We start from the raw sequence: 14,432 nt of genomic DNA, 5'->3' as shown, positions 1-14,432 counted from the left end.
ACTTGTTTTATACAACTGTAAGGCCCCTCATGGTCATATAACAAATTACATAACTTCCAAGGCCTCAATTTCTTCATTATTTCTAAGGCCTAAGGCTTTGGAAAAGTCAGACTACTCTTTGAAAGAACATATGTAGCATTCTTAAAAATTCCCCTCAAAACAGCTAATACATTCAAAACAATTTTTTAGCTGATCTAGAAACATTTGATGAATATTAACAAGATGGAAATCCCAAAATCTACTTCCATAAAGCCAATGGAAAATAAAATTTGACAATTAAAAATAATTCATAGTGTTTGGTTAAATTATAATACCTCTGGTTCTACAATTTTGCCTTATTAAGGGAAAATGACAGCTTGCAGTTTTTGACTTTTTGATAATTTTAGTCTTTCTGGCCAAGAATCTTTGAGATATTTTTCCTGAGTTATTCTATTTGCTAACTATCAGAAAAAAGAAGACAAAGTCCTTCAAGCTCCAAGGGGAGGTAACAGCCCTATTTACTCATCTATAATGCAGTTTGATGAATTTAAAATAAAAATCACAGCATTTGCAATTTTTCATAATATCACATATGGTTTATATCCCTAATAAAAAGAAAAAAAAACACCAAAAAATAAATCTGCAATAGCTATGGCTCATTCAGATGCACAGACTTTAACTAGGAAAATCTATTTTATAGTAGTCAAATGTCTAACAAAAACTTTTAAGAGTTAAAGCTCAATATCTTGACTTTTCAGACAAACCTTGAAGTGAAAAAGTAATTTTCACCCATAATTATATGTAAATACCTTATTGTTGGGTCACTATTTGAGGTAATCCATACACCTGCAAAGTTGTTTGCATAGATTTTATTCTCTATGAATTGTCCTCTTCCTTTTTCATGGACATATATTCCTCCAGTCTGCCCATGGTGAATTTCACATCGAACCACTGTGGGGTTAGCATAGGCTTTTACTTCAAAGCCTGCTATCCTATTTCTGTGTATGTTGCAACTTTCAAAGTAACCCTGAAAAATACAGAAATTAAATCTGTAGGTAAAGGCTACTTTACAAAAAAAGAAATGCCATTTAAAAAACATTTCAATGCATATCTAAAAATTAAGTATTAGAAACATTTAAGGCTGGGCGTAGTGACTCACGCCTGTAATCCCAGCGCTTTGGGAGCCCTAGGAAGGTGGGTCACCTGAGGTCAGGATCCACATGGTGAAACCCCGTCTCTACTAAAAATACAAAAATTAGCTGGGTGTGGTGGCTCACACCTGTAATCCCAGCTACTTGGGAGGCTGAGGCAGGAGAATTGCTTGAACCCGGGAGTCAGAGGTTGCAGTGAGCCGAGACAGCACCACTGCACTCCAGCCTGGGTGACAAGAGCGAAACTCCGTCTCAAAAAAAATTTAAAAACAGTTTAAGAATAAAAAATAGGTATATATACTAAGCTTCAAGTAATAATCATGGAAAGAAAAAGATTTAAATGTTTTAATTTTTTTTTTTTTTAACAGACAAGGTCTCACTGTTGTCCAGGCTGGAGTACAGTGGCACAATCATAGCTCATGCAGCCTCAAACAATCCTCCCGCCTCAGCCTTCTGAGTAGCTAGGACTATAGAAAGGCACACACCACCATGTCTGGCTAATGACTTAAATGTTTTAGCAAAACAAAGAACTATACATTCTCTAATATGTCCAAGTACATTCAAAGGCATGAAGGAAAAACAGCAAAAGATCTATTCGATAAATGTAGATGAATACCATTAACTAGTAAGTACATATCCTTCAACAAAAGGTTAAAGTCATTAAGAATATAAACCCTTGATCATGGTGGATAAGCTTTTTGATGTGCTGCTGGATTCGATTTGCCAGTATTTTATTGAGGATTTTTGCATCAATGTTCATCAAGGATATTGGTCTAAAATTCTCTTTTTTTGTTGTGTCTCTGCCAGGCTTTGGTATCAGGATGATGCTGGCCTCATAAAATGAGTTAGGGAGGATTCCCTCTTTTTCTATTGATTGGAATAGTTTCAGAAGGAATGGTACCAGCTCCTCCTTGTACCTCTGGTAGAATTCGGCTGTGAATCCATCTGGACCTGGACTTTTTTTGGTTGGTAAGCTATTGATTATTGCCACAATTTCAGCTCCTGTTATTGGTCTATTCAGAGATTCAACTTCTTCCTGGTTTAGTCTTGGGAGGGTGTATGTGTTGAGGAATTTATCCATTTCTTCTAGATTTTCTAGTTTATTTGCATAGAGGTGTTTGTAATATTCTCTGATGGTAGTTTGTATTTCTGTGGGATCGGTGGTGATATCCCCTTTATCATTTTTTATTGCATCTATTTGATTCTTCTCTCTTTTTTTCTTTATTAATCTTGCTAGCGGTCTATCAATTTTGTTGATCCTTTCAAAAAACCAGCTCCTGGATTCATTTATTTTTTGAAGGGTTTTTTGTGTCTCTATTTCCTTCAGTTCTGCTCTGATTTTAGTTATTTCTTGCCACCATGATCAAGTGGGCTTCATCCTTGGGATGCAAGGCTGGTTCAATATACGCAAATCAATAAATGTAATCCAGCATATAAACAGAACGAAAGACAAAAACCACATGATTATCTCAATAGATGCAGAAAAGGCCTTTGACAAAATTCAACAACCCTTCATGCTAAAAACTCTCAATAAATTAGGAATTGATGGGACGTATCTCAAAATAATAAGAGCTATTTATGACAAACCCACAGCCAATATCATACTGAATGGGCAAAAACTGGAAGCATTCCCTTTGAAAACTGGCACAAGACAGGGATGCCCTCTCTCACCACTTCTATTCAACATAGTGTTGGAAGTTCTGGCCAGGGCAATTAGGCAGGAGAAGGAAATCAAGGGTATTCAATTAGGAAAAGAGGAAGTCAAATTGTCCCTGTTTGCAGATGACATGATAGTATATCTAGAAAACCCCATTGTCTCAGCCCAAAATCTCCTTAAGCTGATAAGCAACTTCAGCAAAGTCTCAGGATACAAAATCAATGTGCAAAAATCACAAGCATTCTTATACATCAATAACAGACAAACAGAGAGCCAAATCATGAGTGAACTCCCATTCACAATTGCTTCAAAGAGAATAAAATACCTAGGAATCCAACTTACAAGGGATGTGAAAGACCTCTTCAAGGAGAACTACAAACCACTGCTCAAGGAAATAAAAGAGGATACAAACAAATGGAAGAACATTCCATGCTCATGGGTAGGAAGAATCAATATCATGAAAATGGCCATCCTTCCCAAGGTAATTTACAGATTCAATGCCATCCCCATCAAACTACCAATGACTTTCTTCACAGAATTGGAAAAAACTACTTTAAAGTTCATATGGAACCAAAAAAGAGCCCGCATCGCCAAGTCAATCCTAAGCCAAAAGAACAAAGCTGGAGGCATCACACTACCTGACTTCAAACTATACTACAAGGCTACAGTAACCAAAACAGCATGGTACTGGTACCAAAACAGAGATATAGATCAATGGAACAGAACAGAGCCGTCAGAAATAATGCCACATATCTACAAGTATCTGATCTTTGACAAACCTGACAAAAACAAGAAATGGGGAAAGGATTCCCTATTTAATAAATGGTGCTGGGAAAACTGGCTAGCCATATGTAGAAAGCTGAAACTGGATCCCTTCCTTACACCTTATACAAAAATCAATTCAAGATGGATTAAAGACTTAAATGTTAGACCTAAAACCATAAAAACCCTAGAAGAAAACCTAGGCATTACCATTCAGGACATAGGCATGGGCAAGGACTTCATGTCTAAAACACCAAAAGCAATGGCAACAAAAGCCAAAATTGACAAATGGGATCTAATTAAACTCAAGAGCTTCTGCACAGCAAAAGAAACTACCATCAGAGTGAACAGGCAACCTACAAAATGGGAGAAAATTTTCGCAACCTACTCATCTGACAAAGGGCTAATATCCAGAATCTACAATGAACTCCAACAAATTTACAAGAAAAAAACAAACAACCCCATCAAAAAGTGGGCAAAGGACATGAACAGACACTTCTCAAAAGAAGACATTGATGCAGCCAAAAAACACATGAAAAAATGCTCACCATCACTGGCTATCAGAGAAATGCAAATCAAAACCACAATGAGATACCATCTCACACCAGTTAGAATGGCAATCATTAAAAAGTCAGGAAACAACAGGTGCTGGAGAGGATGTGGAGAAATAGGAACACTTTTACACTGTTGGTGGGACTGTAAACTAGTTCAACCATTGTGGAAGTCAGTGTGGCGATTCCTCAGGGATCTAGAACTAGAAATTCCATTCGACCCAGCCATCCCATTACTGGGTATATACCCAAAGGACTATAAATCATGCTGCTATAAAGACACATGCACACGTATGTTTATTGCGGCATTATTCACAATAGCAAAGACTTGGAACCAACCCAAATGTCCAACAATGATAGACTGGATTAAGAAAATGTGGCACATATACACCATGGAATACTATGCAGCCATAAAAAATGATGAGTTCACGTCCTTCGTAGGGACATGGATGAAATTGGAAATCATCATTCTCAGTAAACTATCGCAAGAACAAAAAACCAAACACCGCATATTCTCACTCATAGGTGGGAACTGAACAATGAGAACACATGGACACAGGAAGGGGAACATCACACTCTGGGGACTGTTGTGGGGTGGGGGGCGGGGGGAGGGATAGCATTGGGAGATATACCTAATGCTAGATGACGAGTTGGTGGGTGCAGCGCACCAGCATGGCACATGTATACATATGTAACTTACCTGCACATTGTGCACATGTACCATAAAACCTAAAGTATAATAATAATAATAATAATAATAAAAGAAAAAAAAAATGTAAAAAAAAAAAAAAAAAAAAAAAAGAATATAAACCCTGGCTGCCTTAAAAATGTCCCAACAAGTCAGCTTCTAAAAGTTGTGGCTGGGCCTCCCAGCACTTTGGAAGGCCGAGCGGGGAGGACTGCTTGAGCCCTGGAGCTCGAGACCAGCCTGGGTAACATAGTGAGACATTGTCTCTACAGAAAAAGTTAAAAACAAAATTAGCCAGGTGTGGTGGCATGTGCCTATAGGTCTAGTTACTAGGGTGGCTGAGGTGGGAGGATTGTTTGAGCCCAGGAGGTTGAGGCTGCAGTGAGCCGTAATCACACCATCGCACTCCAGCCTGGACAACAGAGTCTCAAAAATAAATAAAGGTTGACCAAACAACACAATCAGAGTCTTACAATAAGAGCAATTTTTTTAAAAAAGTTCACCTTAGCCCATTAATAGAGAACTGGCTAAATACAATGTTTTTGAAGACTTATGTTCATCCTACACATGTTAAATGAAAAGAACAAGTTTTAAAGTAGTATACATTATGTATAATCTCAATTTTGTTTAAAGGGAATTTGAAGGATGGAACAAAAATGTGAGATGATTATGAGTGGTAGAATTATGGATAATTATGTCTTTCTTCATACTTTGAATTTCTTAAATTTCCTATATAATGGGCATGTTTTACTTTTATAATGATAATGAAGTTACCATAATTCTGATATCCTAAGGCCAAAGACTCAATGCAGACTGAATATTAAGAAAAAACTGAATGTGCTTACTCTCTTTCCTCTTTAAAATCCTTTCAGCACTAAGTATTTTTCTCATGTTACTTCCATGTATTGCCTTATTTTATTTCTATATTTATATATGTCCATTTCTACTCCATCGTAAGCTCCTGTCTGGACTATTCTAACTTCTGGAGCATGTATGTAAGACTTCACACACAGTAAGTACTCAAACAGGATTTGATGAATTTTTTGCCAAATTTAGTAGAGGTTAAAAGGGGATATTCTGAATACTCTAGTATACTACATGTTTAACTCTTCAAGAAAACAGGCCTCCAAGAATAACATACAGAAGTAGTTTTCAGACTTCATTTTCTAATAAAGAACAAATTATCTATAAATTATATCTCTACATTTGGATTATAATCTTATTCTTTTTTAAAACAAATCAGGAGCTATATAAAAGATAGCGTCTTCAAATATAAAACTTTTTTCTTTGATTTTATACAGAATAAAAGTGAATAGACACTGGGTGTATAAATACACTGTTATGGCAAAACTGACCATCAAAAAAACAAAAAGAGGCTAGACAAAGAGACCTTAATACTAGATTAGGATTATTCACCATTTCAGATGTTTTCACCCATGAGGAGGGAGCACAATTAGTATAACTCTTAGTCTCTCTCTGCCAAGAGTTGAACGACACATCTGGTGGATTTTGTTTTTTCTTTCTTTTTTTTTTTTAAAGAGACAAGCTCTCACTCTGTTGTCTGGGTTGGAGTGTAAGGGTGCAATCACTCACTGAAGCCTCAATCTCCTGGGCTCAAACGATCCTCCCCACTCAACCTCCCAAGTAGCTGAGACCACGGGTGCATGGCATCAAGCCTGGCCAATTTTTGTGTTTTTAGTAGAGATGGAGTTTCATCATGTTGCCCAGGCTGATCTCAAACTTTCAGCCTCAAGCAATCCTCCCGCCTTAGCCTCTCAAAGTGCTGGGATTACAGGTGTGAGCCACCATGCCGGGCTGACAAATCTGACTGGTAAACTTTTACAGCGCTGCGAGCAAAATTTGATACCTCTGAATGCAGTGATCCAGTAAAAAAAAATTGATATACACTGACTAAACAGTATTCAAATGCAAGGGATAATCTTTTTGTTTTCTTTAGGTTTTGATTTTACAGGGTTAAGAGACTCAACTAGATCCACAAGCTTTTGTTTGTTTGTTTTGTTTTTTTTTGACACGGAGTCTCACTCTGTCACCCAGGCTGGAGTACAGTGACACGATCTCAGCTCACTGCAACCTCCACCTCCCGGGTTCACGCCACTCTCCTGCCTTAGCCTCCCGAGTAGCTGGGACTACAGGCGCCGCCACCACGCCCAGCTAATTTTTTGTATTTTTAGTAGAGACAGGGTTTCACCATGTCAGCCAGGATGGTCTCGATCTCCTAACCTCGTGATCCACCCACCTCGGCCTCCCAAGGTGCTGGGATTACAGGTGTGAGCCACTGCGCCCGGCCGATCCACAAGTTTTTTAAGGCAAATAGCAGCCCTCTCCCTCATTTCCTGTATCCAGAGGCCCCCACTTTTAATTCTTTTAGCTGATTCTTTTGAGTCACCTTTATTTTATTAAGTAACACACTGTACTTAATCTTGACTTTCCAGTTTTAGGTATTATCCACTGACTTCTATTATGGGAGAGCAGAATTTAGCTCTCCTATCTCTCTATCCCCCAAAATATATACTCACACATTGTATCCTTTCAGTGTAGTTTTACCTTAATTTTGGTTAGATTAGTGTGCTATTCAGAGTTGAGCCATAAAATATGACTTCTTTGCTGCACAATTTTTTAGATTTTTTTCTCCTTTGCTTAGTTTTCTAGTGACAACTCTATCCTAAACTTGTTGCTAGTTGTCTAAATCACCTCTTCTTTTTATTTTTTTGAGACAGAGTCTCACTCTGTTGCCCAGGATGGAGTGCAGTGGCCCAATCTTGGCTCACTGCAACCTCTGCCTCCCGAGTTCAAGTGATTCTCCTGCATCATCTCCTATAAATCACCTATTAATACATTTACATTTACATTAGATTTACCAATTTATCTTTCTGAACAGCTTTATTGGAGCTTTAACCTGCTCCAATCTGGTTGGCTGCCCTGGCCACAGGCATGCAGTCATTTACCACATTGTATTAATAAATTAGGTTAAGGATTAAATATGTCACCTAATTCCATCAAATACGGAGTTTATAATCTGTATCTTTTGTTTCAGAGTAACTTTCAAGAAAACAGAGCAGCAAAAAGTTTTCTTTTCTCAATGACCTTAAAATGAGAAGCCTCTACATTGGCACAACAATGATTTTACTACCTTTAGAAATGACAAAGATTGATTGACTTATAGTTTTATAATTTTGCAAGGAAACTTATCTTTATTATGGATTCAGTTAATGTAATTTTGTTTCAAGATTTTTTTTTGTTTGTTTTTTGTTTTTTTGTTTTTGAAATGGAGTCTCTGTCGCCCAGGCTGGAGTGCAGTGGTGCAATTTTGGCTCACTGCAACCTCTGCCTCCTGGGTTCAAGTGATTCTCCTGCCTCAGCCTCCCGAGGAGCTGGGACTTTTGGTGTGAACCACCACGCCCAGCTAATTTTTGTATTTTTTTGTAGAGATGGGGTTTCACTATGTTGGCCAGGCTGGTCTGGAACTCCTGACCTCAAGTGATCTGCTCGCCTCAGCTTCCTGAAGTGCTGGGATTATAGGCATGAGCCACTAAACCCGGCCTGCTTCAAGACATATTTTAATAAAATGCAACTATTTTGTTAAGAGATACCTCTAGTACAAAATAAATCAATAATACAGAACTGTAACAAATTAGAATTTTTTTTTTTTTTTCTGAGGTGGAGTTTCACTGTCTCCCAGGCTGGAGTGCAGTGGTGTGATCTTGGTTCACTGCAACCTCCAAATCCCAGGTTCAAGCAATTTTCGTGCCTCAGCCTCCAAAGTAGCTGGGATTACAGGTGGGTGCCACCAGGCCCAGCTAATTTTTGTATTTTTAGTAGAGACATGGTTTTGCCATATTGGCCAGGCTGGTCTCGAACTCCTGGCCTCAAGTGATCCACCTGCCTCAGCCTCCCAAAGTGCTGCGATTACAGAGCTACCAAGCCCAGCTAGAAAAAAATTTTTAAGAAGACGGGAATCTCCCTGTCACCCAAGCTGGAGCTATCACAGCTCATTACAACCTTGAACTCCTAGGCTTAAATCAATCCTCTTGCCTCAGCCTTCCAAGTAGCTAGGATTACAGGTGTGTGCCACCATGCCCAGGTAATTTTTAGAACATTTCTTTAGTAGAGATACAGTCTGTCTTGCCCAGGTTGATGTTGAACTCCTGGGTTCATGCAGTCCTCCTGCCTCAACCTCCCAAAGTGCTGGGATTATAGGTGTGAGCCACTGTGCCCAGCCTCGGCTTTCTCTTTTAATGCAAACCACAAAAGTTCCAACATGTATAAATTTTTTGAAGTAAAAGATTCTTTATTAAATATGACAAAGTAGGCCAGGAGCGGTGGACCTCTTGAAGTCAGGAGTTCTAGACCAGCCTGGCCAACATGGTGAAACCCTGTCTGTACTAAAAACACAAAAGTTAGCTGTGCGTGCTGGCAGGCATCTGTACTCCCACCTACTCGGGAGACTGAGACACAAGAATTGCTTGAAGCCTGGGAAGGTGGAGGTTGCAGTGAGCCGCGATTGCACTACCGCACTCCAGCCTGGGTGACAGAGTGAGACTCTTGTCTCAAAAAAAAAAAAAAAAAAGACAAAATAAAAGGCATTCAAGAGTTTCACAAGAAACTCTCCAGATTAAAAAAGAGAAAAATGCTATCTTCATTGAAATAAACTTCCACAATTCTAATCTATAAAAACACTTACCAAATACTGTGAAATCTGGATAAGAAAGAGGAGGGTGCTGGGAACTAACCAATGTTAGTACCTTAGACTTTCAATGAAGTGTAGTTTTCCCCAAGTAACTAAAGGCTATAATAAGCTTAGCTTATTATTATCTTCTGACTAAAGTGATGAAATCTAATAGCATAAATATGCCATGAATTTTTTTATTTTTTTGGACAGAGTCTCACTCCTCTGTCGCCCAGGCTGGAGTGCAGTGGCATGATCTTGGGTCACTGCAACCTCCACCTCCCACCTCCCCACTTCAAGTGATTCTCATGCCTCAACCTCCTGAGAAGCTGGGATTACAGGCACACGCCACCATGAGGCAGCGTTTCACCGTGTTGGCCAGGCTGGTTTTGAACTCCTGGGCTCAAGGGATCTGCCTACCTTGTCCTCCCAAAGTGTTAAGATTACAGGCATGACACACCGCACCCGGCCTCAAAAAATTTTATAGCAATTTGGCACTGCTATGACATTTTATTTATTTATTTATTTATTTATTTTTTGAGACAGAGTCTTGCTCTGTCGCCCAGGCTGGAGTGCAGTGGCGCGATCTCGGCTCACTGCAACCTCTGCCTCCTGGATTTAAGCGATTCCCTTGCCTTAGCCTCTCGGGTAGCTGGGACTTGAGGCATGTGCCAACACGCCCGGCTAATTTATGTATTTTTAGTAGAGACAGGGTTTCATGTTGGCCAGGCTGTTCTCGAATTCCTGACCTCAGGTGATATGCCTGCTCGGCCTCCCAAAGTGCTGGGATTATAGGCATGAGCCACCACACCTGGCCTGCTATGACATTTTAATCTTATTTTACAAAAGTAACAACTCTGCACTGAATTGAATATTAAACAAACAAAAGACAATTGGAGAAATGTGAACATTAAGAGAAAATTTGATGATATTAAGGAATTATTCCTAATTATTGAGGAGTGGATTAGCACTGTGGTTATGTGAAAGAAAAAAAAAACACCCATCTTTTAAAGACATATGGTAAAATATTTAAAAGAGATGATGACATATGGTAAAATATTTAAAAGAGATGATGAAGTCTGGTATTTACTTCAAAATAATCCAGAGTGTAAAGAAGGTAGTAATACGAATGAGGTATAGATTAAACAAAATTGGCCATGAAATGATTGTTGTTGAAGGCAGACAATAGGTACCTGGAGAGTCATTACACTATTCTCTCTACTTCAGTGTACATTAGAAATATTTCATTAAAAAAATGTAAAAATTAAAGGCAAGACCCACACTGGAAGCAAAATAACAACAGAAAAACAAAACTATGGAGACGTGGTAAGGAACACAGATTTGAGGAACTCACACAACACTAAACAGAACAGAACATAGCAATATAAATAACAAGAAAGATAGCTAAGTTTCTAAAGAAAGGAACATATGGAACAGAAAAATAGTAAAACAATACAACATCAGCAAAAGCCAAAATATGGATACTGAGGTAGAAGAGCAGTCTTTCAAGCAAAGAAGAAAGAAAAAAACCCAGTGTGATCTCAGAGTACTCAGCCATGCTCAATGCTAGAATAGAAAAATGTCTCCAGAATTGTGAGGAAAAGAAATAAACTCAGCTAAGTTAAAAGGCAATGGAGGGGGATTCTCGCATGGCAAGAATTCACGCTACAATACCCATAAGGCTTTCTTAAAAAAAAAAAAAACAAAAAATGGCTGGATGACAAAACCTAGCCATACCAAGAATGAATCAAAATTTAAATTCAAGAATGGAGAAACCATGACAAAAGAACTAATGATAAATAAATACAGAATAAATATAGACCAATAACTGTAGGAATGTAAATATTTTAAACCTTTGCAAAATAAAAACAAAAATGATGGGGTGGAGATAGATTGAAATACTTTATAAATCTTAAAATGTATAAATCTCATTAATCCTTAACGGAAATATCTATCTACAGCATTGCCTAGACTTATTTTTAAAAATGCTGTAATATTTACAAGCCCAAATCTATTCTTTAAAATGGTATAAGGAGCGTGTGTGTGATGAGGAGTAACTTACTATGGTGAACTTTAATAAGGGACCATCCCATCACCAGAGGTCTTTCAAAAATGATGAACTTGGCCAGGTGTGGTGGCTCACGCCTGAAATCCCATGCAATGGCACACATCTTACATCTTGGCTCACTGCAACCTCTGTCTCCTGGGCTCAAGTGATCCTCCTGTCTCAGCCCCCCAAGTAGCTGGGACTACAGGTGTGAGCCACCATGCCCAGCTAATTTTTGTATTTTTTGTAGAGACGGAGTTTCACCATGTTGTCCAGGCTGGCTTTGAACTCCTGAGTCCAAGTGATCCAACTGCCTTGGCCTCCCAAAGTGCCGGGATTACAGGTGTGAGCCACTGCACCCGGCCATAGTCTAGTTTAGTTTAAAAAAAGAGCTCTGCCTTGGCCAGGCGCGGAGGCTCATGCCTGTAATCCCAGGACTTTGGAAGGCCGAGGCAGGTCAATCACTTGAGGCCAGGAGTTCAAGACCAGCCTGACCAACATTGTGAAACCCTGTTTCTACTAAAAATACAAAATTAGGCAGGCGTGGTGGTGCATGCCTGTAATCTCAGCTACTTGGAAGGCTGAGACAGGAGAATCGCTTGAACCATGAGGTGGAGGTTGCAGTGAGCCAAGATCACACCATTGCCACTGCACTCTAGCCTGGGCAACAAGGGTGAAACTCGGTCTCAAAAAAAAAAAAAAAAAAAAAAAAAGAACAAACAATGAAAATAAAAAAATTTCTTTGTCGTTGAAAATTTGTATAGATGAATCCAACATTCCTAGGATTGCTTAATATTGTATAATAGGCAACAAAACCTCACCATAATCCTATTTGCTACAATGTGATGACCCTCTCTCCCATCTCGGACTCCGCAACAGAAAATTTTACCAATGCTGTATTAGGACTTGAAAATTACCTCAAGGAAAATTTGACATTAAATGAAAAAAAATCTGAAAAGACATTCAACACATTATTTTGAAATGGTGATCTCAGAGCTCAAAAAGTCATGTCTCTAGAAAATTACGTAAAACTATATAGTAACATTTAAAACACGGTATATTCCATAAGGACGCCGTTAACTGCTGCATAATAGTTTTAAAATTGATATTTTATCACTATCTCCTATTAAAGTTCTGCCAGTTTAAAATTTTCAAGAGGAATGAAATGAAAAGCAAAATAACAACGAAACCATTATTTCTCAAAGTATACTCTACAAACTGTGTTAGATTCACTTATGTTGTTTATTAAAAATACATATTCTAAGCCCCATCCTTGGAAATTTTGATTTATTAAACCTGAGGATACAGGAATTTTCATTAAAACAGAAAGCTTTTGGGTGGCTTTTATGAACACACATTTGAGACTTAATTAACAAGTTATACCTTACTCCCCTCAAAGATCACATATATTGCCTAAGAACGCTATCACCTCTACATGGATATGTCTGATGCATAAATTTACAGAATAAATATTTCATATTGATTTTAAAATATAATGCTGAAATTGCTTTTAAACCTATACTCTTAAATTCAGATAATTTGGTGATGAGAAAATAATGCTGAAACATACTTAGAATTTAACTGATACAGAAGTAGGTTTTTCTATTAAAAATAAGAGTTCTTACCATGCCATGATCAAATGTGAACACACCAACATCACGTCCATGATGAATATGATTCCGTCTAATTATTGGGTTTCCATGATTTTTAACCCAAATCCCAGCTAACGCATTATTGGAAATTTCATTATCCTCATATATTCCCTACAACAAGTAATCAGAAACAAACATCAGTAGAGCTTTTAAACATTTTCTAAAAAGAAAAAAACCCCACAAAATTAAAAAATACCTGTGCATGATCTGTTATATATAGTCCAACATTTTCACAGTCGCTGATGTTACAGTGCTTGATGGTGGGACATGCTCCTTGACCACTAACACATACTGCAGAACCAACTGTAGAAAAATTATTTATTTATGTAAAAACCTACTGGGCAACATACAGTGACTCAAAATTTTATTGTAAAATATAAAGAAAACACTAACCTGTACATGTACTTCGGATGATACAGTGATCAATAATAGGGCTACAATTTACTGTAATCTCTAAGCAGTGGTGTGCATTGTGGTGTTGTGCAGATTTGTCATCAGGGTTAAACTGAAAAGTAAAAATTTTGTTTGAAATAAACAATTACTGCCTTTATGATTTCAATGTATATTTTAAATCTTCACATTTCTTACCCTTATTGTCATATATCCAACATAAGCATCTTCAGAGCCTTCCATAAAAACGAAGGTTGAATCTCTAGTGTTTTCAATTATAACTTTGTCTGCCACTTTCCCAGGTGCTGTGGAGAAGATATTTTAAAGAATATTACCTTTATTCGATTTCAACAGATGGGTATCTTTATGGAGGGGGAACTTACTAAAAACATTAGTACTGAGTAGTAGGACTAATATTCACTATCAGTTAACTATGTTTCATCATCAGCCTTTACTATATTCAAATCCATGCACAGTAATACTTCTAGTAACATTTAACTATAAATACTATGAATATAAAATGCAATGGCATATTAAAAAATGGTTTCTTGTGGAAACAAAAACAAAAAATGGTTTCTTGTGGAAACCATTCTGTTTCCAGTAGCAGCACTGGAAACAAAAGCTCAAGAAGAGAAGAGACCTCTATTTAAATTTATTTCCAACAGTGGCCTCAATTTAGAAAGTAATAAAATCACCAGACAAAAATTTGCTCTAATCTATCCTCCCCATCTTCATGAGGAGATAGAGGAAGAAAGCAAAAGAGGCTGTAAATGCAAATTTCACTAGCAAATAATAATTACTAGCTATCTTAAAATGTTCTATGTACTGTATCCTCAAAATAAAAAAAAAAAAGAACACAAATCTTCAA

The 14,432-nt window shown here is 37.8% G+C and overlaps 1 protein-coding gene across 5 annotated transcripts in view; it reads right to left on the bottom strand.

Moving 5' to 3' along the window:
- FBXO11 (F-box protein 11) overlaps nucleotides 1-14,432 on the bottom strand; it is a 102,390-nt gene that overhangs the window by 15,486 nt on the left and 72,472 nt on the right. For all 5 annotated transcript variants that reach the window (XM_002812048.6, XM_009237326.4, XM_024242109.3 and 2 more), the window contains exons 8-12: nucleotides 13,763-13,869; nucleotides 13,568-13,679; nucleotides 13,371-13,477; nucleotides 13,148-13,285; nucleotides 789-1,006 (exon numbers count right to left, since the gene is read on the bottom strand). In XM_002812048.6, coding sequence (XP_002812094.1) covers nucleotides 789-1,006; nucleotides 13,148-13,285; nucleotides 13,371-13,477; nucleotides 13,568-13,679; nucleotides 13,763-13,869 — 682 coding nt within the window. The remainder of the gene's footprint in view (nucleotides 1-788; nucleotides 1,007-13,147; nucleotides 13,286-13,370; nucleotides 13,478-13,567; nucleotides 13,680-13,762; nucleotides 13,870-14,432) is intronic.

The sequence above is a fragment of the Pongo abelii genome, chromosome 12 (assembly GCF_028885655.2).
Source record: "Pongo abelii isolate AG06213 chromosome 12, NHGRI_mPonAbe1-v2.0_pri, whole genome shotgun sequence".
NCBI lineage: Eukaryota > Metazoa > Chordata > Mammalia > Primates > Hominidae > Pongo > Pongo abelii.
This window is presented reverse-complemented; position numbering and strand designations above follow the sequence as displayed.